We start from the raw sequence: 25563 nt of genomic DNA, 5'->3' as shown, positions 1-25563 counted from the left end.
GTTCTCCAACTGAATGTGGGAGTGTGGGTAGGAATATATTGTAGATGCCTTTCAAAGAGAAAATTATGGTAAACCCTATCCTCAAACAACTTTCAGTTTTCTTCTTGTTATCTCTCTCAGTGAATTTAAAATCATAACCTCTTCATTAGGTCTGTACAATATAAATTAGCAGAAAAAAATTCAATTAGCGATTACCAAAAATAGGATCTTGTTCAATTGTCAGCAATCGCCACATTGCCATTAGTGCTATAGCACAGAGTAATGGACTCAAGCAGGTTTGTAGAATTTGGTGTAAAAGTTAAAATGTAAATAAGTGAATAGATAAAATGGAAATCAAAAGACTCCACATTTAGTCCTACAAATGTATGCATTTATACATATTTATATGTATATTTAATGCCGTACCTTTTGGTTTCCCTCTAATTTAAAATATGTGAAATGGGAGTCATGATCCCTGGATGATGAGGATGATGAAACAGTCATGCTTTTTTACCTTTCTTAGCACATTTTCAAATGGTAATGGGGGAGCTTATGTTGCATAGATATTAGGAAAGGGTAAATAATAGACGCTTTATCTATTTACAGCTTCCTGCTGTGCCAGGCATCATGTTAGAAGCTTCTACACACTACCTCATCTAATGCTTGCAACAGCCTATGTGGCAGGTAGTATTACGACCAACACTCCCCTGACCACCCAAAGAGAACACTGTGCAGAGCTGAAAGGAAAATTTAGAAAGGACCTGCGTGTTTTACCCCCTGGCTAATTTGTTAGATACCTTATGCCTGGTTAATTTGCCTTGCACACTTTAAAGCATCATACGCTTGCAGAAATGCCAAAGAAGACTAAAAATTAATGTGCTATATAGTGTCCCTGGTTAAATCCTCATTACCTGGAAATAACTCGCTCCTTTTCAATATTCCTCAGAATCTGTCCTGTCCTGTCCTGAAGCATTTTCTTCATCTTCTTCCTCAGAGAGAAATAATACCCTGTTTCCCTGAAAATAAGACAGTGTCTTATTTTAAGGTGTGCTCCCAAAGATGCACTAGGTCTTATTTTCAGGGCACGTCTTATCTTTCCTGTAAGTAGGTCTTATTTTCAGAGAATGTCTTATTTTCAGGGAAACAGGGTAGCAAAATCACCTTCAACTGAAGAGGAAAGGAACCCAGATGAAGGCTGTTGGCTAAACGTCCTTGAACAAATGGAAATGGGGTGGTTGGGTGGAGCATGCTAACATATCCATGGGCACTCACTTTTTCTATTCACCTCAGGTAGAAGGAGGGGCTGAGCAGACTTGTCACGGGATGAGACAGGCGGGAAGGAGAGGCTGCACAGGGCGACCTCAGCAGGTCTCCCTGCTGCACAGCCTGTCTCTAGAGAGCCAGGTGGGATCATTAGTTATGTGGCTTTGCAGGAGGCGTAACCACTTGGAGCAGGCTGGGATCAAGGACTCGTTTGCTAAGGAACAGAATTAGTTTGCTCCACCTCCTTAAGCACTAAATGACTTTACATCAAATACTTGGCAATATGTGGTTATGGCCTAAAAGGTGTGTTGCATTCTTTATGCATCCACAGAAGGAGACTAAAAAGAAACTCTGAAGAAGATTAAGTGCTCAAACTACCTTACCTGGCTGAGGCACTAAAATTCAGGGACATAGCCTGGCACCTGGTGGATTTGGAACCATAGGTGCAGTGACCATTTTTATTCTGTAGAAATAAGCATTTCCATGGGAAGTGTATTCCATGCTATGACTTTGATGTATTTATCTCTTTATCTGTTTATGATGTTTCCATGAATGAGAATAGTCATATAAATAAATTTTAGAACAAAGCAAATTATTATTCGATCTAAAGGGAGAGAGACTGTGATACAATAATAGCAGGGAACATAACCTCTACTTTCAACAGTGGACAGATCATCCAGACAGAAATCAATAAGGAAACATTGGAGACAAACTATACTGAATCTAGACCAAACAGATCTACCAGACATTTACAGAACATTCCATCCAACAGCTGCACAAAATACATTCTTCTCAACTACACATGAAATATTCTCCAAGACAGATCACATGTTAGGCCATCAAACAAGGATGAACAAATTTAAGAAGGTAAAGGTCATATCAAACACAAGGTCAGACAATAAAATTCACAAACTTATCCTAAAGAATGTGTTATATACTTCATTGCCAGAATACCACTATAGTCACCTTTGAAGTACTCTCCTGGGAAACTATGCACCAATGTCAGCTCCCTTCAAAGCAATTTTAGAACTCTTTTTCTGGAATGACCACCAGAAGTGTTTTTATAAGAGGCCTGACAATTTCATGAACTCATCCTTGAAAAAGTGCTTTGAAGGGTAGACTAGGTGTGTGCATCACTGCGTAGCTTCCCAAGGGAAGCACTTTGAAGGTGATTATAGGGATAATAAGCAATGAAGTATGTAGCATTTTTTTTTCTAGGATGAGTTCGCAAACTGAATGGTTTGACCTCCTATCTTTTCTGTCCACAATGGTATAAAACTGGAAATCAACAAGAAAAACTCTGGAAAATTTGCAAATATATGGAAATTAAGCAACATGCTCCTAAACAACCAATGGGTCAATGAAGAAATTAATGAGGAAATTAAAACCTTACCTGAAACAAATGAGAAAGGAAACACATCATACTAAAACCCGTGGGACACAGCAAAAGCACTTTTAAGAGGGAAGCTTATAACAATAAACACCTACATCAAAAAAGGAAAAAAAAGACTTTTAATAACCTCAAGGAAGTAGAAAAACAAAGGCAAACTAAACCTAAGAAAAGAAACAATAAGGCTCAGAGCTGGTAGAAACTAAAAAAGCAATTCAAAAGATCAATGAAATACAGTTTTGGGTGGCACCTGTGGCTCAAAGAAGTAGGGCACCAGCCTCATATACTGGAGATGGTGGGTTCATACCCAGCCTCGGCCAAAAACTGAAATAAATTTTTGTTTTGTTTTTAAATACACAAAACTGACAAATATTTAAATTAAGAAAAAAGGGGAAGACTCAAATAAATAAAATCAGAGATGGAAAAGCAGACATTACAACTGATACTACAGAAAGACAAAGGATCATAAGAGACTATTATTAATACTTACAAACAAATTCGATAGCATCTTAGAAATGGGGACAAATGCCTGGGCACAGATAACTTACCAAAGTTAAATTATGAAGAAATAGAAAATCTGAACAGACCAATAACAAGTGAGAAAATTGTATAAGTAGTAAAAAGTCTTCCATCAAAGAAAGCCCAGGACCTGATGGATGAATTCTCATAAACACTGAAAGAACTAAATGAATTATCCTCAAACTATTCCAGAAAATTAGAGGAAGGAATACTTCCCAACTAATTTTATAAGGCTAGAATTATCCACATACCAAAACTGGATGAGGACAGAACCAAAAAGAACCACAGGCTAATATCCCAAATGAACACAAATGCAAAAATTCCCAAGAACATACTAGCAAACCAAATTCAATAGCATGTTAAAAAGATCATTCATTATGATCAAATAGGTTTTATAAGTGCAAATCAATAGATGTGATATACTTCCTCAACATAATCAAGGATTGTAACCACATAATTTTGATAGACGCTGAACAGCATTTGATAAAGTTCAACACACTTGCATGCTAAAAGATCTCAACAAACTAGGTATAAAAGGTGAATCCCTTAACACAGTAAAGGTTGTATCTGTTAACCCACAGATAACATCATATTGAATGGGGAAAAGTTCAAAGTTTGCCCTCTAAGATCACAAGATGAGGATGCCCCCTTACAACACTTCTTTCTGTTCAACACTGTACTGGAAGTCCTAACCAGAACAATTAGCAGAAGAAAGAAATAAAAGGCATTCAAATCAGAAAGAAGAAAGTCAAATTATTTCTTTATGCAGATGACATGATCTTACATATAGAAAACCCTAGGGACTGCACCAGAAACTGTTAGAACTAATAAACAAATCACAAATTCACAGATAACAAAGCAACAAACAAAAAAATCAGTAGCATTTCTATACATCAATAGTTAACTATCTGAAAAAAAAAATTAAGGAACCAATTCCATTAAAAGTAGCTACAAAAAATAGTAAGAGACCAAGGAATAAACTTAACTAAGGTCATGAAAGATCTCTATAGTGAAAACTATAAACTATAAAACTTTGATGAAAGAAATTGAAGAGGACACAAATAAATGAAAATATATCCCATGTTCATGGAGAGAAGAATTAATATTGTTAAAATGGCTGTAATATTCAAAGCAATCCACAACTTTAATGCAAGCCTTATGATAATACCAAAGGACATTCTTCACAGAAGTACAACAAACACTATTAAAATGTATTTGGAGCCACAAACACCCCAACTAGTCAAAGTAATCCTTAAAGAAAAGAACAAAGCTGGAGGTATCACATTACCCACAAAACACACTTTGATGCTCTAGTAACCCAAACAGCATGGTACTGACATAAAAGCAGATAAGTAGACCAATGGAACAGAATAGAGAGCCCAGAAAAACAGAAAAAAAAATTTTTTTTTAAAGAGCAAAAGCCCTTAATAGATATTTCCTAAAAGAAGACATACGTATGAACTAATGTTTAGGTACGTATTGAAATGTCAAATTGTACCCCATAAACGTACATGCATCAGCATTGAAATGTGCCTGTTTAAAATATAAATAAGGAAAAAACAAAATAATCTAGCCCAGAACTTTTAAAATTATTATTTTAACTGATAGGAAATGCCGGGTCGTGTGTGTAGAATCTGCTAATGGGTAGTAATTATGGGTCCAGGGTAGTGCAGCCTCTGATGATATTTTCATTCTTCTTAAATTCTGATTTTTGGTATTATGTGAAGCCCCATTCAATGTGCAGATGAAATATAATCTGTGGCTACTGTTCTTCTCAACATCACTCTGCTTAATCCTACAACAAAGTATGAAATGACAAGTGGCCTATCTTCCAGCAGGTGGGGTGTATTTCTAGGCTAAATGTCAGTCACACCATTTATCAGTCTGAGGACCCTGAATTGATATTAATCAACATTGTCCTCCTTACTTCTTTGTACAAAAGTATGACACTTATCATTATTTTTTAATTTTACCAATGAACTGTTCTACCATCAAACACTATCCTCCTTCAGCTGTAATTAGAGGTTTGTTTTTTTTTTAAGGCTATTCTTGCAGGGATTAAGTTTTTTAAAAATAATATTTTCTCCACACATGCAAATATTTGCACCCTATTCTTTCTTCTTTTTAGGTTGTGGTGCTTGTCAACCTCATGAAGATATTTAGTGGTCTTTCTCATTGCAGTGTATCTATGATAATTCTTTCCTTTTTACAAGCTGACACATGCATCATAGGAAGCTTGTTTTCACCATCCATTTAAAAGAACATTTATCCAAAAGAAAATTCATGTAACTACCACCACAGCAGACCCTGGCCATTTTTGATAGTTTATAAAGATGTGTTTACGGGGTTGTCAGAGTCAAACATTTGTGTTGATCAAATAACTCCTATGTTGACTGTCACTCATGTGTTTGAGTTTGGAATAAAAACTCATGTTATTTAGTTTCTGCCTAAGAGACTTTACCATAAGCCAATTCATGAGGCCCACACATTCCTTTTTTTTCCTGTACTTCTCCTTGTACAAGCTCTGGTTTTGACAAGGCTTATCCCAAATGAGATGTATATTTTATCTAAATAGACACCTTAGTTAAAATCGTGTCTCTTTAGATTTTCATCATGCAGGAGAAAATAAATTCCCAGACTTTGGGTTGATGTCCTGTAAAACAAGTCTTCTGTTTCAGTTGTGGGTCACACATTTCTGCCTCTCCCACCAGGGAGGGGACCCTGGTGGACTCCCTCTCTATTACACCCCCCCTCATATACTCTGGTCCTGCAGGAAAGGAGTGGCTGTCGTGTATGGTGACTGGTACTCTCTGGGCACCCTGTTGACCAGGGACCACTGCTCAATTTCAATGTGACTCTTTCCCCTTCTCTCCGGCTGCCATATTTCTGGAGCCATCATGGTGGCTTCTGTCTCCCATTGCTGTCCTTAGCAGGCAGGTGGGTGGCTTTTGTACTTTTTTCTTGCCATCCTACTCAGAACACTTCTAGAGCCAAAAAGACAGTTGGGGCTGCCCTCAGAGCGTGTATGCACCTGGTAAGTCTGGCAGGGGGATAGAGGTCTTTGATTCTTATCTTGCAGTGGCCAGAGTTAAGTCTCCAGTGGGCGGGAGGCCTGTTTCCGACCACATTCTCCCCTGCCTATTCTGCTTCATAAGAGTCTATTGATTTCCTGGGTGAACAGTGACCCTTGTTTGTATTTTACACCATCCAGGAGCCTGGAGTGGAGGAGAAGTGAGGGAAGACTCCAGCACCCTGATTCACAAACATTCCATGACTATTCCTAAATACATGTGCTTGAGGTCCTAACACTATGGTCAGCCAGCTTTAAATATTAGAAAGCCTTGAGGGTGTTTTGAAACCCAAAGGTAGACTATGGCTCTCCTCCGAGTTGGTATCTGAGGTTTAAATTAGTCTTTGTACTAAAGAAGCAGGCATATGTGGCTTACTTAGGGCAACCACCAAGGAAAAAGAGATGGAGAAGGAAGGTTTGCAGGAGGGATGGTGGAACTGACAGCCAAAAAGCCAACTGAGAAATCCCCTTGGTGGAGAAGTTAACGGAGCCCTAACACGTCTCATCTTCCATGTCTGAAGTTGTCTCCTAGTCTTCTTTGCAGCTGTCATCCTGAACTTCTCTCAGCTCTGAAAGACTCTATCACTCTGGTGAATTTTAGTGGTGTTTGGGGGTAAGGGAGGATCAGGGATGGTCTCAGCACGGGCGAAGCAGGAGGAATGCGGGCAGCAGCACTGAACAGCCAAGGGCGGATGGGGATGAAAACACAGAGCTTCCCGGGCGGCGCCTGTGGCTCAAAGGCTAGGGCACCAGCCCCATATGCCAGAGGTGGTGGGTTCAAACCCAGCCCGGGCCAAAAACTGCAAAAACAAAAAACAAAAAACATAGCTTCCCATGCTCCACTCCATAAACAAAAGAGAAGTTAAATTCAGAAAGATGAGAGCAGGAGAAAGTGGGGCAACTTGACTATTCTGTGTGTAGCACAATCTTGAGTCACATGATTGCAAGCAAAGACAAGACACACATAGTGGTTTAGTGTTTTCATCAATACCTTAATGACTTCAATTCTGTCTGGAATGTTCATTTAGCCTTCCCTTACCAGTTCACTTCTCATTTGTTTATGCCCTTCTCTGAACATGCTTGAGGATGCAGAGTAGACTTTCAGCCTCCATGACCCTGACAGAGCATCCAGCACAGAGTGTCCGACGGATGTTATTAAGCTCCGTAAATGAAAATGGATATACAGGGTGTATGTAAAGTTCACATGCAATTTACTATGTTAAACTATTTTAAACTGCACATGAACTTTATGTCCATCCTGTGTATTTATTTTGTTTTTAAATGATGATTTTTACAAATGCGGGGTTCAATAAGCACAGCTTCTAGAAGACTGCCCAAGTGTGAAGGTTGGCTCCACACGACCTGTGTGACCTGGGACAGATTACACAACATCTATTTGCCTCAGTTCTGATCTGTAAAATGAGCAACTCTTCCTCCCTGGGTTGTTGGTGACAAGAGAACATATTCAGAACATCTGGAACCATCCTTGAAAGTAGCCATTTGCTTTCTGCCCTACTTTCCCTGAAGTATCATCTGAATATGCTTTAGAGATTGAACGGAAGCAACTTCAGATGCAGCTGAATGAAGGCTACTCAAGGGCAGGAAGATGGGGGAGATGCTCAGATCACCTCGGCCACCAGTCCGAGCTAATGGTCAGGGGTCCTGAACGCTTCAGGCCTAACAGGCCTCAGGAGAACCTGTCATCTTCTCCCAGTAAATTAGAGTATCTGCTCTAAATATCTGCCTGGAAGCCTTGTAAGGTCTAGTGATATGCATGCACTGGTGCCTTCAACACAGGGCATGTGAATGACCTCCCAGTGTGGGGAAGAAAACTCAGAATGTCTCTTTATAGCTATTTGAAACGATTTTCCATCTTTATGTATGTTATAGAAGATATGACCTAGTAATATTATGTGCCTATGATATCTACATAAAAGATGTGCCTACATAATAGTGGCATCTGTCCAAACATGCAGGCTCTGAAAGAGACAGTTTCTAAAGCTGTGAACGTGTGAGGACCTGAAATGAGATGAACTAGGGGGAGATGCCGGGGCAGCTGGTGTAGGTGCAGCAGGGAAAGAGCATGTGGGTCTGTGCTTGGGAGCTGGGGAGAGGTTCCTTCCCTTCTCCACTTGTACTCCCAAGAGATCAACCATGCATTTCTGGAAATTTTAGTGGTATTATTTGATTCAGCATACTTCCTCAAAACCATGTCAAGTTTAAAGCTGCAGGCTGGGATAGAGTCTTGGACACTTGGAAATCACAAACCTTTGTTGGATCTCGGCCATGACTATTACTGGGAAAAACCCCAACAACCAGATTTCCCTTTGAGGCACTTAGAAGGCTCTGTGGCCTCACCTCACAGGAGGCAGGAAAAGAGAAACACTTGTTATTCAGGGTGGCTCTCCACTGATAGCTGACAGAGGGTCAGCAAACCTTGCCTGGAAAGGGCCGGATAGTAAATATTCTCAGTTTTGCCAACCATATGGTCTCTGTCACCTGCCCATGTTCTGCTGTTACAATGATACACAGCACATGGGTGTGGTTGTCTCCCAATAACTTATTTATGGACACTGAAATTTGAATTTCATGTAAGTTTCACATATCACAAACAATTATTCATCCTTTTTATTCTTTCCTTGACCACTTAAAAATGCAAAAATCATTCCTGCGCAAGAGCACTGCTAAAACAAGGGGAAAGTTGGATTTGGCTTTGGGGCCCTTTGTTTGCTGACCCCTGGCTGAGAGAGTACTCTATAGTTTCCATTTTTAATTTTTTTTTAAGTGTGGACATCTTCCCTGCCATAAATGTGATATAGGCAAATTAAGTTTTGTTTTGTTTTTCTTATTGCAGGTAGTTTTTCTTTAAGTTCCCATTTATTAACAAGGGATAATTGTAAGAGCACAGGAATATGGAACAGAGAATCAACATAATCTCTTTTGTTGTCAGTTTTTATTCAAATTAAATGGGGTTGTTATCTTCTTCTTTTATGAGGGGTGGGTGTCATGGCAATAAAATTACCTTAGTTAATAATATGCAAAAACTAAACACTAAAGTAGCCCAGCTCTAGACAGGAATGGATCTAGCAGACGGAAGGGGAGAGAAATTCTGGCAGAAGAATAAATAGGTATTCGTTTTCACTTAATCCAAGACATGTATTACCAACATTGGATGGTATTTATGATGTCAAAATTAAAATAAAGAGTATCTTGTGCCTTTCTTCCTAGGATGCAGTGAAATACTGAAATGTAAGTATCAATAATCAGCTGTAAAAGCAGCTTAGCTTGCTTTGATTTCAAAACATATAATTTAGTATCATAATGCAGTTTGAGAAAATTGCTATGCTCTGCTTAGTGGTCACTAGACGTTGCAATGGTCTGAGGACGGAGAGATCCGTGTGACGCCCTGGCACAGAATGCCTGCCTCGCCTCAGCCCTGCTGGGGCTAATCTGTGTCATCTGCAGAGGAGAGAGCTCTACTGTCCGCAACCCAGACACACACGTTTGTTTACTTAGAAATGCACAACTTTATGATACGTGCAATTCTCAACATGGTTGTAATTATATCGATCTTATAGTTAAGTGTTCTCTAACAATCTAATCATGACATTTGATCAATTATTTTGAAAATGGCTACATACTATGTATTCTGAAAAATACTTGTCTTTCTTCATGTGGCCCGTAGTTGTGTTCTACTCAAACATATATATTTAATCCAGAAGTGGTATAGAGTGACTTGAACCCTATGCAATTGCCAACATGTGACCTTCCAGCAAGAATTTCCTATGATTCAACCTATTAGTGTGTTTTAAATAAAGTCCAAGCTTACCTTTCAAAGGATGGTACAATTTTAGTAAATATGGTTTTTTCCATATTAAAAATCACTTACCATTATGGAACATGTGTGTTTTATGTCCTAGAAGGGACTTTGCTTTCTTGGAGTACTTCCATTTAGTAAAGAAGTTGATAACAATGTATAAAACACTGGTGTTGTTTCTTTCAATTTTTCTGTTTGACGAAAGGAACTTCCTACCCCACTCACTTCTTTCTTTCATAATAGACTCAGGTGGCAAAACTGGAGTCACAGCCTGTTTCCACCACCATCATCACAGACATTAATGCCAGAGGCAGGGTACAAAGTCTGTGAGAAGTGTGACACACACACACACCCCTTCTTCATTAGGGAGCATCACATGAGCTCCCACGCAGGCCCGCCCCTGGGGACAGGCCTCCGAGCCCCGGCCTGAATGCTCACCTGTGCTCGTGCGGTAGGTGCCCGTGTGTGCTGGCGGCACAGGGTCCCCCTGGCTCTGGCTGAGACTTCTCATAGGGGGCTTCTGATAGACGCGGTCTTCATAGATGGGGTCTATGTGGTGCTCAGGTGACTGCAGTGCCCGCAGCTCCGGGCCCAGGTGCCCATGCTGACTGCTGTATGAGGCTCGGGACCCAGCTGAAATAAATGAACAGGAGGGAGAGTAAGGCTTCCAATATTCAGATAGAATTTATTTTTATCAAGGACTTTTTAATTTATTTATTTGCACAGAACTGTTGAAATCCCCCCCAAAGCCAAAGGAATAACATGAAATAGCAGAAATACATCAGGCTAATCAGCTTATCGGCTTCCCCCAGCTGCCTGGCTTTGCACCAAACCTGATCTCACTCTATGGATGACAATGTTTCTGAGATAAATCCACCCGGAACAAGACCAGGGGAACGCCGTTTTCCCCACAGCCTAATGCACGTAGCTGTATTCTTCCCCAAAGGAATCAGGCAGTCAATCCTAAAAACATCTTATTAGCCCATAGTCTTTGTCCCTTAAATTGTAAAAAAAGTATCTTAAATGATGAGCAAATGAACAAGACACGATGGCCAAACATTTTGAAGTCTGTCATTCCTGAAAAGAGAACTAGAATTTGTTCCCATTGGCAGTTTTTCTCTGAACATGGATAAACCCAAGTATTTAGACTTACAGCAGCTTAAGTCCCCAAGGGAAGCAGAGGTTAAAGAAAAAAGTTTCCATGTTACATTTTCCTTTCTCTGACGCCCCACGTTGAAGCATTTACATTTAGTATAACTCCCTCTGTAAAGGTAAAAATGGTTGTCACTAACTGGTTTCATCTTTAAATGGAGGTTACGTATCACTTATACTACTGGTGAAGCCTTACATGTGTGGCTTACTTGTGTCACTTTGCATGGCCCAGGAAGGGGTGTTGCTTTGAACAGGAAGGGGTGTTGCTTTGAGGCAATGCTGCAGAACTGCACAACCATATGAATGTCTTTAAAGGCAGGAAGCTTCCAGATGAAACACCCTGTCTTTGAGCATTTGAAGACAATAAGATTTTAATGAGGACTAAGAAGCTGAGTGGGCAGACAGAATGGAGAAGCATGAATCCTATGTACTCAATTTTGATATGAGGACAGTTAATGACAATTAAGGTCATGGGAGGGGAAGAAAAAGCGGAGAGAGGGAAGAGGGAAGGAGGGAGGGGGGTGGGACCTTGGTGCGTGCCACACCTTCTGGGGGCAAGACATGATTGCAAGAGGGACTTTACCTAACAAATGCAATCAGTGTAATATGGCTTATTGTACTCTCAATGAATCCCCAACAATAAAAAAAAAAAAGATTATAACAAAAAAACTTTATAGACTAAAAAAAAAAAAAGAGTCAATATTTCATCCCAGGTATAGTCAGAACTACTGGGGCAGAGTGTCTGGGGAATTATCTGCATCAGGCTCAGGAGATGGATGTGAGGCACCACGGTGAGGTGGCATCTGTCCACAGTGGGTAGAGACACAAGAGCCAGTGAAGACAAGCGCTGATTTTAGTAATGAGCCTTCAGCAAAGTCCCTCAAACCAATGCCCACACGGCACCATGGGATTCAACTGTGAACGGTCTTTTAACAGTTCTCTCTCCAGTGCTCCAGCCTTCACCAATCGTCACTTTAAAGACAAAGTCTTCAAATGCTCAAAGACAGGGTGTTTCATCTGGAACACATGGCCCAAGAGTGTTAATATTCTCATCTAGAATATTGGAGGAAAAAGCCATTCAAAAGATTTGAAATTGTCAACAGATAAACATCCTACGGGTATAATAATTATCACAGGCTGCTTTAAATGTAAGTAAATAGAAAACAGCATTTTTGAGTGATGGGGCAGTGCTCAGAGCTCTATGAATTCAATGTTGATAAAAATCACCGAGCGTTTTGAGGAAAGGAACGGAACAGGGCAGACAAGTTCCTTACCTTTCCCTTTGCTAGTAATTAAATCAATGTTGATTTAGATAGCATTCAGATGAGTGATAGAGTCAAAATAACTGTTTTGCATAATTAGGTTCATTGCATCTGATTTATCAAATGCCAACATCACACGGCATATCATCTCCGGCTGGTATTTTCCAGGAACATGTGTAAGTACAATACGTCTTGAGTCCCTGCTGTCAATTTTCACTCCTGAAAGTTTCAATAATATTGCCAAGAATTTAAAAGTAAAAAAAATAATAGTCATTCTATCCAAATGTTATATCATTAAGTAAAATTTACCCATCACAGCAGCTTTAGAGTTGGAACTTAATCAATATTTTTTCGTTCTAAGCTTCAAACATCTAATGATGACCAATAAGGGCCCCTACTAAATTGTTAAGTGACATGCTCTTAGTGCACGTGTGAAAATGCTCTCATTACAAGCATGTACTTGGCATTAGGGAATTTTCAGCAGCACCATAAATAAAATCAATGACCAAGAGTCCTTATCCAGGGAGCAAGGAATTTAAGGTAAAGTCTTCCTCTGTGGTTACTAGACTTGCAGTGTGCTGATGTTAATAAAAATATCACGATTATCAACTCTTGGAAAAGTATACTATACTTTCTAGCATGTTCTTAGTAAAACCATAAGCTCAGTGTTTCCTTGTCAAAAAAAAAAGTACAACATCCAGTTGCATATTCACACGTTATGCACAGCACTGAATGAGAGATTTTATCCATTGTGGTCAAGTTTCAGTTGCTCATGGGGGGGGGGCATTATTGGCAAGAGAGTTGGAAAAAAGCTAGGGGAAAGCAGAGGCCAAGGAAACAAAAGTTCACAGTGCCACTGCTGGAATTCACGTGCTCTGTCACCCTCTTTCATGAAAGAACGTATCAGATCCATACTAACAAAGCCTATTTTATTTTGGGCAATTTTTAGAAAAAATTTCTCATGCAAGCTCTTCAGGGAATATGCTCAAGTATTTCATCAGAGGGTGTATATATTTGCTGATTTAAAGAAAATGCAATTTTCTTTCACCATTCTGATCTATTTGACAGGGAGTCCTAAGCATTCCACTGGACTCAAAACACCATAAGCATTTACATCTTTGCCAGAACTGGAACTATGTTATCATAACAAGAAAATTACTGGAGAAAATGTCAGCGATGTCAAGGCCAAGTGTTCTTACCAATGCATCGGTGGAGAACAGTTCTGAGAACCTGACCTTGACAGGATCACACAGCACAGCAAAGCTCAATTAAAACATGGAGGAGTCAAAGAGAAAAGGGAAGCAGACCCAAGAGACCAGACCAGCTGCCTCGGCGGCTTCCCTGCCCCTGCAGACATGGCGTCCTGCAAGCGTAAAACCTGTGTCTGCACAGCATTTCATGACCAATGACTGCAATGATTCCAACATCATCTAGCATTACTATTTCAGTTTTACAATGTGGTTTTGCTCTTCCTATTTCTCCTCTTCACATGACAAAGTTGGCGTCTAGAGAGCTCAGGCACTGTCAGGTTCTATCTATAATGAGCTTCTGAAAATGGCTTCAAGACTCACAGCTGAGACATGACTGCTGGCTAATAGAGCTCTTTTGATGCAGGAGGGATAAGGGGCCTTAGGATTCCCCCACATGTGCTCTGTGCAAGTCATGATTCCTATGGGTCCAAGAAGCCCTGGGCAACTGGGGAGAACTTACAGGTGGATCTGGGGCTGGGCCTGAGCCAGTTACAGCACAAGAGCTACCACGTCTCATGGAACCTCAGAGACATTTTTACTGCCACTAGAGCTGACTTTAGTGGGTGCTCAGACAGCTCAGAACCCAAGTGACCCCGGACCTTTCTGCTGTGGGGCTGGAATGGCAGCAGAGAGGAAAGGGTTCCGTCCTGTGACAGAGGGAGAAGAATGGATTCTAGGGCCTCAGGGAGGTGAGCAGAGTGACCTGCTGGAGGACGGAGGGGCATGAAACCTCAGGCATCCCTGCCTCCATGCTGGCACCTTTGTTCCAAGGCTATAATTCACAGGCATGACTACTATGATGAGGCCTGAGTCACAGTTAACTATCAAATCCTGCACACAAAAGGGAGGTCTGGGGTGTCAGTGTTTGGTATGCAAGGCTCTCAGGAGACATAAATGTATCTAAAGCAGTAATTTTTCTGCTGTTTCTGGTGCCCATTTTGTCTAAAGAACTTGAAATAAGAAGATGTGAATTGTGTCCCAGATCTGTCTCCAGCCAGCTGGATGAACCAAGGGAAGTCATTTAAACTCTTTGATCCCTCGTTTCCTTAGGTGTAAACACAGAGATAATAATCTATGCATCTGTACAACACTGGATACTGGAAGATCAGAACGAAGGGGATCACGTGTGCACCTGCTCTGTCATGGATTAAGCAAGGTAAAAACAGGTGTTCTCATGTTACTTGATCTTAGAATCAGGAAATCATGTCAACTCAGGCATATATAGCTTTCAGCTGAACAAAATGATCAAATACTTCTTAACAAAAACCATCCAAATTTCAAAAATAACTTGGAAACTTCATTTTGAAATAATCTAAAAGATACCGATTTTTCTGATAATTTTCAGAAATACTAGTGCAAACTTGTAAATTTTACGGTTTCATCTACTTTTTCTTAAGAAAACTGGGTTGCTGTCTAATGGACAATTGCAAAGAAAGCAGGAATGGATGAAGTTTAAAGGAGAAGTAAAGACGGATGTGACTGTGAAAGAATCCTAGAACAGGATAGGGCATAAATTAAACCTTCAAACTGAAGATAACAGCTATTTGTTAATCCAGCAGGAAGCTGGCAGGGAGTTCCTGACACGGAAAATAATCCTGAAGCGAAAAGGGTTGATGCATCGGTCAGTGCCTTACTTGTGAAGAACAGCACACCATATTTACATTGGGTTAGAGAACCCAACGGGCTCTGTTTTCATCTGACCAGCAAAATGACATTATTTTTAGAATGATTTGCAACTAAGTTTCTGTGTGCCAGATTTTACATCTACGGTTTATATGTACCAATTAATTCGTAGTGATTGATATTGTCATTTATGGATTCACTTGGTCATGTGTGGACAACTGTGCATGACGCCTAGTGCCTGGAGGAAATTCCAGGAGTTTAAGACATCTGCCCTAAAGGAGGACAAGGTCCCTGGCTTTGCAGATCAGTGAGACATCACATTCAGGCAGACAGGGACAAGGGTACTGGAGAAAAATGAGGCAGAGTAGAAGGAGAGGCGAGAAAGGGTCCGGAGGTTGTACTGTTTGCACAAGGTGGTCAAGAACGTTTGTTGAACAGAGAGCTGTGGACTGTGTGAGAATGAGCCCCACTGGAGGAGGAATAACACACTTCTCGGGAAGAGGGGACCAGCAGCAGAGGCCGGGGCTCTGCCTGCAGGAGGTCAGGGCTCTGCCTGCAGGAGGTCAAAAGCCAAAAATTTACAGACGTGATTTTACTGGTGGCTACTTGTCCATATTGTCTCTCAAAAGAAACACAAGTATATGAACTCTTTATGAGTTCACACTACACTGAAGTGTGCTAACTGAAGCTATATTTTTTAAACTCAACATTTCAAAATTAATAGCAACCATGTTTTTGGTCAAAAGCATTTGAAACATTCAGAGGGAGATCACCGGCAGCAATGTTGTGAGAACTGCCTGGCTAAAGACTCAGCTCTGCCTTCTTAGATTTCTTTTTTGTATCTGAATTTTTGCTCGTTAGAATATTATTAATTCCCAAATATTAGTTTCTTTCCTTAAAAATCATCTGGGAAACAAGCTGGTTTCTGTGCGGCCCCCAAGAGCTTCTGGCCAGGCCTGTCCAAGTGGGGGGTGTCCAGGAGCTCTAGCCCCCAAGAGCTTCTCCCAGGCCCAGCCAAGTGGGGGGCGTCCAGCAGCTTTGTAATGTGAATACCAAGCCTCTGATCACACTGTGAGCCACCGTGTCCCCAATAAAGGAGAAAAGGAGGAGACAGACATGTTTAAAAGAAAAAAAAATAAGTTTGTTTTACAACCCTCAATTTATTATTTCTTTCCTTATTGAAACAATACTATTTATTACCAGATTATGCCAATTACTGAATGGAACAAAACAGGCCCAGGATGGATTTTGTTAGACCTCATTTATATTCTTTTATTTCTATACTCCTTGATCCATGATTCTCTAATCTAATGCAAATTCACCTGCCTCTACAAAGAAATAAAATTTTGTATGTTTACACCTTGAGATACCCCTACTATTAAAAACATACTCCCATTTAACTCATCTCTTTAAGTTTGACAGCTGGTTTCAAATGCTCACTTGCAAAGAAATGGAAGGAGAAAAAGAAAGGTCTGACTGAGCCAGGCAGCAGGATGAGTGTGTTTGTGAACAGGGGGCAGAGACAGTCCTTTCATTTCTAAGATAAACTGCTGTCTTCATGAGAAAAAAAAAAAAAACAAAAAAACGAAAAGCTGTACATTTCTTATGCTATGAAGGAAAGTCCCAAATAGATTCTAGGAATTCAGGTTTTTGAAAAAACGATGCAATCAGTCCACCCATCGCTAGTTATTAATGAAAGTATACCCTTGACAGGCAAAAAAGAACTTCCCTAGAGGAGGGTGGAGCCTGGAACAGAAGCCGGTTTTTTCCTACACAGATTTCCACTATTCTTTTCTTTTCTGGACACCTTGATATCAGGAGAATGGTCTTTGCTCCTACTCAGCCTACTCTATAAAGCCCAGATTTTCACATATCATACTAAGTACAGCGTGGTTGCTATCAGAAATAGTGACTACTCACGCAGTCTCCGGCAGTGCAGGAAACCACGAGATGATTTGTACTTGTGACTTTCTGGATGGGGTTTCCAATGCAACGTCATCATAAAACCTCATCGCACCTTTTAACAAATGAAGACTGTAATCTGTCGGGACTCAAATACTTTTCAGGGAGAGTAATTTAAAGAACAGGATTACCGCTCAGGGCAGCCCAGTGAGTGGGCCCATGTGCCCTGCTCCTCTGTGAAGTGTATGCCCCTTGTTCATGTGCTTTCTTGCTAACCCCGGGCATTGCTTCCCAACTGCTAGGAAAACAGGCTACTTTGGTTCACTTCCTTTTGTGATGGCATTAGGAAATTTATGAGATCCTGGGAATGGGGGATAGTGAGTAATGGGGAGGCTCGTATCAATCTTTGCATTTTTACTTTTAGCAGAAGGTTGTGTGTCATCGAAGACACGGATGGTGTGAATTGCACCACAGTTCACACTCAGCTCCAGTTTAGTAAAGAGCAGGTAGGAACCCACTGTCCAAGGAGCTTTGATATTAGTGAAACACACTAGGTAGACAGTGGGAATTTGACACCTGTCTCTAGTATTTGTTTTGCGTTTCTTATCTCAGGCTAGCTAGAGAGCAGCCCTGAACATACTAGCCATGCATTTCAGTATTTGCCAAAATGCCATGTGCATACAAATGACTTGATTGAAATTCAGGTTCTGATTTAGTGGGTTTGAGGAAGGGGCCTGAGGTTCTGCGTTTCCAGCCAGCTCTCAGGCAGAGCTGGTGCTCCTGGCTCGTGGATCACCCTTTGAGAAGCCAGAAGCTACTGGTGTAGCTGTGAATATGTATCTGGTTGTTAGGAGCCCTGGAGACAGACATATCCACACCCTGGCTTCCCTCTTATTAAGCAAACGTGAGTGGCCTCAACTAAGGCACGGGTCAAGGGTGTAGTTAGATGCTAGCCACGTAGGTAGCTCACCAGGTACACACCAGCCCAGACACAGCACAGGCCACAGTGACAGCTGGGCATTCTATTGGGGACTGCAGAAGGACTAACTAAACTCCAGGTAGTTGAGCCCCACTCCAGGAAGGTCACACAGGCCTCACTGAGCAGGTTAGCTGGGGCCAAAGTCATTTCTAAAGGGAAAAAGAAAAAAGTACCTTTCTGTCTACAGGATGGACTTTTTAGATGTGGGTGGTCTGGAAGATTTTTGCTGAGATGATGGTGTTTCTCGGTTGACTCTGGGCCCCAGGTTTCTGGGTTTCCTTGCATTGCCACAGCACACACATCCACGGTGCTTCTCAACCCCGGCAGGACATGTGTGGCCTTCAGCTGGAAGACCTCATAAAGAGCACTGACACTGTGGCCCCACTCCAGTCTAGGAATTCAGGGGATCAGCCCAAGCAATGTTCACTCTCCTGGGGCCTCTAAGAAGCAGCCTAGTTCTGAATGGTTAGGGCTGAAGCTAGTAGATTTTGGGCATAGATGTAGGATCTTAAGAAGAAAGTGACAAGGTTTGGTCCTCAGCAGGCTCATGAAAGCTGGAACTGCAGAAAATCCCCAGAAACATCCATTCCTGAATGTAGGGGAAGGGAGGAACTTCCCCGTATAGGGAGGTTTAGTTTCTGAAGTTTGCAAGAAGGCAGTAATCTGGTGAGAGAAGAGAAAGTAGAGGATGGCTTCTGCTCCCAGCACTACACGCTGCTGCAATTAGCCTCTTGCTGGGCAATCCCTGGCCAGGCACAGACTGCAGGACACTCCCTGCTGCCTTCCCTTCTGGACGCCTCTGGAAAAGGCTTTTGGGCAGCATAAGGTGTAAAGTCTGCTAAGGGTGGAGATTCGTGCGGTGAAACTCACGTGTGTCCTCTGACCTGTTGCTAAAAAGAACTTGAATGGAACTACTAGCGTTCAAGTGAGAGACAGTCCAGGTTGAACCTGGCGAAAGGACTCTAAGAAGGATGCCACCCAAGCACCCCAAACACTGCTCAGCTGAGACAAAGTAACATAAGAAATTGAGGTAAGGGTGAATTTTGGATTGTTATCTTTATACCGAACGGCAACATAATTCGATTTAGCCTTGTGATTATTAAAGTCTAAAGTCCTCTGGCACGCACATGTAAAAGGAGATACACTTAATTGCATTTAAAATAAGCTTCAAATCACGTCCCCTCCCTGGGAGTAGCTCTTGGCAGTGGTGCTGGGGGGAGTGGGCCGGGAGTTTGGCTCACCTCTACCTTCTGATTATCCTAAGTAACTGCTGATGCAAAGCAATCTATGATTCGGCACTTTATTAATCAGTCGTTGGAGTTTTTATGGCCATATACATACAGATCCTCTTCTTTATCAACAAGGGGGATAAAATTCAATGACATTTTATTTCCCAACAGCGGCTTCTCAATACCCCTTTAGTGCAAAGCTCAAACAGTGCATCTGGAATCCGGCTTCCAGAAGTCATTATTATGGATAATTATGGATATTTCTACGGAAGGAATTCAGACAAGATGCTCCTCCCCTATCTTCTTTGTCATCGTGAGATGCAAAGCAGGCCAGACCTGTGGGCTGAGGCTTGAAGGGGACCAGTTATCTTCATTCTGCTTCCCCAAGAGCTGACTGTGGTGGGAACTAACACTCAGTGTTCATTTTGGATGATGTGACTTCTGCCCATCTAAGGTCACAGATGAAATTCTCAATGTCTGGATAAGAAGAAGGGTTTTACCAGACAAAAGTTGTCTTAAACATGCAGTTGTCTTCATAAACTGGTTTAAATATATTTTTTTTTTTAAACATGGGAACTAAGATGCTTTGTATTCAGCATCCTAAACACAGGCCTTTTTATTCAAAGTTGTGTTGGATGTATCCTGGGTAGGCTACGTGAATTCCCCTTCAGAAATCAGACATTTAGCTTCTAAATGCAAACATACAATGCATTCTCCCTATATCATTTTCTCCTGCTTTATGTGTTTTGCCAACATTCACAGAGTGGCCTTTGTGCTAATCCCAGATGATGAAGACACCGTTAACACTCATGGTTTATATGGAGAAGACAGCCAGCCGCCTCACAGGCCAGTCATTCCCTGTGCTCACTCCCTGACAGCAACATTTTATTAATTGTTACTATTTCACTGGACATAATATTCAGCATGCACAAAAAGAGTTCTAGAAGAGAGGAATTGTGCTGTGGTACTGAACAGTTCTGAATAGGATTAACATTTTCCCTTGATTCTTTTCCTTTTGTAATCATTAATATGTGTATATGCACATTTATTTTTAAACTACAATTACTTAGTGGTATATACATATCATTTGAATACCAGTTACATTCATTAAAACATTACTTTCCTAAAATATACTATCCAATTGTTGAAATTAAAGCACAGGAAAATTCTCCTACCTCTTTTCTTTTTTTTTTTTTTTTTTTTTTATTGTTGGGGATTCATTGAGGGTACAATAAGCCAGGTTACACTGATTCTCCTACCTCTTTTCAAATGTCTTTATCCCAGGGAGATACTACTTAACCATTAATTGGTTTCACATCTTAGAGATGTGAGCAATGCTTTTCTAGTACAGAAAGTTGATTTGTGTTGACTCTTTCAGTACAGAGTAAATACTACATGTTTGCAAAAGGCTACAGTGGAGGGGCCTGTCTGTGTCCATGTAGAAACACGTGGACACAACAAGCTGACTATCGCCATCTGAGTATTTGTGCCTCCTCCCAAATTCATGCTGAAAACTACCCCCAATGTGATGATATTAGAAGGTGAGACCTTTCTTAAGTGATTAGGTCATGAGGGTGGAGCCCTCAGGAATGGAATTAGTGCCCTTCTAAAAGAGAGCACTGAAGAGCCTTCACTTTTTCCACTATGTGAGGACACAGCAAGGATTTCACCATCCATGAACCAGAAAGTGGGCCCTCAATACTGAATCTGCCAGCACCTTGGTCTTAGATTTTCCAGCCTCCAGAACTATAAGAAATAAATTTCTGTTGTTTATAAGCTATACAGTTATGATATTCTATCATAGCTTCCAAAGCAACTAAGGCACTGGCTCAGCCATGGAGAAGACTGTGGCTTCATCTGCTTCTCAACAGCTGAGCTTAAGACTTGAATAATACCTCTCTCTCTTTTCTTTCTCTGTATATTTTTATTCTTAAGAGAAATAAACACTGACTTCCCTTTTCTACATGAAAGATTAAAACAGCAGATTATCTTCTATGGGGGGTTTTGAGTTTGTTACCACATTGCCAGTCCCCACATAGAGACGTAAGGCTAAAGTTAGGAACTTTGGCAAACGCAGGTGTATTCAAGTATCAGGGTGGGTCCCTCATTGCAATGACATGACACCTGTGGGCCCAGATGTCATCTAGGAGGCCAAACAGGAAAAATCAATGCTGTCAAATGTCTTTGAAGACATTTACATAGCAAGCAGAAATTTGTTTTGTTCCAATCATTAATGGTTTTCTTTAGGTTCACATGAATCTGTAGGTAGAGACCTGGCAGACCACAGAACAGGCCTGGTCTGGTTTTATGATCTCTTCCAAGGCTCCTTCACACAGGGGGCTGCAGTTCTGCAGGGAGCCTACTGCTCTCCAGGTCTCTGTTCGTGCTGCATCTGAGACTCAGGAAAAACAGAAAGCCACTTTGCAAAGAGCTGGGAAACGCAAAGGCAAGGGATTAGGGATTTTTTCTCACAGGTTTGTGATACACAATGAACCAAGTTTTTCTGTTAACTATTGGTAGTTTCACAAATTTTGCAAACTTTGGGGAGAATCTGGTGTTTTCCTTGTATTCACACTTTGCTCTGAACTAACAATGTCTTTTGGTTATCAATGGAATATAAAGGGTTCACCCCCTCTCGACTGTTGAATGTCTACTAGGGAAGCCATGGTGGAGAGTTCCGAAACTCGTGAAGTTCCTAGCAGCTGCCCTCAAGGAGCCCACATGCCCATTATTCAAATATTGTGTCTCTGATATTCTGTATCAAAGTCAGTGCTTTGGTGACACATAGTACAATGGTACATATAATTTGGGTTAGCCCTTACAGATTTTAGATAATTCACCTTGGTTAACCCACAGTGACTGCAATGCTTTCTATATACAAATATGTGTGTATATATAATACATGTATAGAAGCGTGTGTGACTATAATACACATATAGACCTGTGTATATGTATAAATATATATAGGTATGTATGTATACAGTCATATTTTCTCATAGGTTAGAATATATAACATGCAGAAATTGTATATTTATGGTATATGTATTCTCTGTAATATGTAATAAATATAGATTATAAAAAATGTAAAACACTGCATTAGACATACTATATATTCATTATATTATACAGGGTGGCCACCCTGTATTATATATTCTGTTTATTATGGACTAAATATAGGACAAACTTTTTTTTTTTTTTTTTGTAGAGACAGAGTCTCACTGTACTGCCCTCGGGTAGTGTGCCGTGGCGTCACATGGCTCACAGCAACCTCTAATTCTTGGGCTTACGCGATTCTCTTGCCTCAGCCTCCCGAGCAGCTGGGACTACAGGCGCCCGCCACAACGCCCGGCTATTTTTCTGTTGCAGTTTGGCCGGGGCTGGGTCCGAACCCGCCACCCTCAGCATATGAGGCCGGCACCCTACTCACTGAGCCACAGGTGCCGCCCAGGACAAACTTTTTAAAATTACAAAATTCACACTGGTAGGAGGGATTCTGATGCAGGGTTTGTTGTAAATTAACTTCATTTAGAAAGGTTTTAAATTATTAATTATTTAAGGTTACTTATACATCTAAAACAGTTGGTCTCTACATAATCCCCGTGGCTTAGGTAAAAAGAAAATATTTAAAAAGCACTATCTTTATTAAGGCAGAGACATTAGTTAACTACCTTCATTGAACTGTTGCTTACACATATGAGTCATCCCTGATGAGAGGCCCGGGAACAGCTCATCCTCAGTGCTCCACTGACTCTAAAGTCAGAAGCAAATGGTCCTGGAGACTGGGATGAACCTGAGCCAGACCTCGCTGCTCTGTACTGGGGACCCATCGACGAAGCCAACAAAAGCAGGACAGTGTGTGTCTCCGTCTTTCACCCCCTGAACCCTGTCATTTCCTCCTGTGATTCTAGATTGTAACTAACAGCAGCTTTCCAGTAGAATCTGGTTTCTACCAGCCAGGCACCTGACTGGTAGCTAAAGAAAACAAGGCAGGTTCTCAGAGTTCAGTAGTAGCAAACCACAGGGCTGTTCCCATTTCTCAACTACTTGGTTTGGTTGTGGGTCCCAGAACTGGCCCCGTGTCCATCCATTACTGTTCTAACTTCTTGCACAGTGGTCCCTCACCTCCAGTCTCTGACGTCTCAAACATTCACCCATATATTTGTGAGGCTCTTTAACCCCAGGTGAAAAGAAGTTCATATGGGCTTTAAAATAATTTATTCTTTCTAAAATAATCTTATGAGCCCCTACTTAAAAAAAAAAAGTGGGATAAAGATCTCTCCTTGAGAAACCTGTCCCAGTACCTCTAGAATGTCACCGTACCTCCTCAGAGGCGGTTTGGATCACAATTTCACTTTAGATTCAGTCCTAATCTCATGTGTATCCCAATGCTCCCAGCTCTATCTTAAACCTGCCAAAATTCATAGCACCTGGGACGTCATTCACCAGAGGCAGGTGACCCTCCCTTGTTCTGCGTCCCTCCCTCTAATGCACCTGTCACAAGTGTGCTCTGTTAAACCCAACCTCAAATGCTGCCTCTCCCTGTGACTCTTCCCTGACCCTCCGTGGCCTGGACTCTCCACTGTAGCCCATGTCACAACTACACTGTATTACCAGTGAATTGCAAACTGCTTTCCTTCCTTCCTTCCAATCAGAGGAGACCCTTTCATTCCTGAGTTTGATCTTATTTACATTTGAATTTCCAGGAGAGCCTGGCTGCCATGATGCTCCTCCATAGTAATAAGAGGTATAATTTATTTGGTCCCCTTTAAGATATGGGCATTCCAATAAATGCCCAAGTGAAATGCGATCTATGTAATGACTCTCATATTGCTGCAGTATTGTTACCCCACTATAAAATAAGCAAACAACCCCAGAGAAGCCTCATTTTGTTTCCCAAACAGGCTGCACATGACTTCACCTCAGAGCCCCTGTCCTGGCTGTTCCCTCTGCCTGGGACACTCTTTCTGACAATCTCACACTTTCCACCCTCTTTTCCTCAAAAGGCATCGTATCTCTGAGTGCCCTTCCAGCCACCCTTGCCCTCTGACACCCCGATTCCCTCCATCTTTCTTCCCACTGGTCTTCTTACCATCCGACATCTCATCCCTATTGGAACAGTAGCTCCAAGAGGACTAACTTGGCCTCTGTTGTTCACTAACGAGTGTCAAGTCACTTGGAGGGTGCCTGGCCCCAAATGGGTGCTTGGGAAATACGTTTTGAGTTGAACCAAACAGTCCAAGCTCACAGAGCTGGCACCCACCCACGGCTGGGAAGCCCCTCGGTCTTCTGCTCTGCTTGGACTCAGTGAAACGCAACAACTCTTCCATTCTCATCTGTGACTAGACTCATCATCCTTTTACTTTTTTGCCCTTAGATACTGAAATTACCCAGACTCTTTGGATGTACACCAGAATTCGTGAGTGTCCACATCCTTGTGTGGTCCCAGCCTTCCCAGCTCGCTAGCCTGGTAGATGACAGTTTTTCTGAGACTGCTCTTCATTGCCCTCCATTCAGTATATGCCGTTTCCTGCATTCCATTTTTTCCTTTTGTTTTTGCCCTTATTTAGCTGGGATACATCTTCTAAGTACCGTAACTTCGTAGGACGTGGTACACAGGAGATAGATTTCCTAAGTACACTTGCAAATCTGAAAAAAATTTCATTCTCCCTGGAGAGAGGATATTTCATCTATGGGTAGATGTCAGGTTGAAAATTATTTTCCCTCAGAACTTGGAGAGCGTGTCCCTTGTTCTCCCTGACCCAGCCTTGCTCGCGCTAAGCTGGTGGAGTTTGTTGTGTTTCCCTCCAGAGGCCTCAGGTCTTCTTTCATCTCGTGCTTTGAAATTTCATGTTGTAGAATACAGAATATTTTCTATTCTAAGTGCTGGATATTCCCTATAAATTCCCGCTGCTCTAAGGAGTTTTTCTTTATGACTTCTTTGCTAACTGGCTTCTCTCCACTGAGACTGAAAAAATATAACACATGTCCTGGACATGTCCTCTGTGGCTTTTATTGAATTATTCTCTCATCTTCTGTCTCTTTCCCAACATGTTCTACCTTCTGTATGAGTTCATTAACTATTTCCCAGTCATTCTATCAGAGTTTTAGTTTCGGCAGTTTTGTGTTTA

At 41.4% G+C, this 25563-nt stretch overlaps 1 protein-coding gene across 3 annotated transcripts in view; it reads right to left on the bottom strand.

Moving 5' to 3' along the window:
- Positions 1 to 25563, bottom strand: part of CTNND2 (catenin delta 2) — a 943962-nt gene that overhangs the window by 420373 nt on the left and 498026 nt on the right. For all 3 annotated transcript variants that reach the window (XM_053592980.1, XM_053592979.1, XM_053592981.1), the window contains one exon: positions 10477 to 10671. In XM_053592980.1, coding sequence (XP_053448955.1) covers positions 10477 to 10671 — 195 coding nt within the window. The remainder of the gene's footprint in view (positions 1 to 10476; positions 10672 to 25563) is intronic.

The sequence above is a fragment of the Nycticebus coucang genome, chromosome 1 (assembly GCF_027406575.1).
Source record: "Nycticebus coucang isolate mNycCou1 chromosome 1, mNycCou1.pri, whole genome shotgun sequence".
NCBI lineage: Eukaryota > Metazoa > Chordata > Mammalia > Primates > Lorisidae > Nycticebus > Nycticebus coucang.
This window is presented reverse-complemented; position numbering and strand designations above follow the sequence as displayed.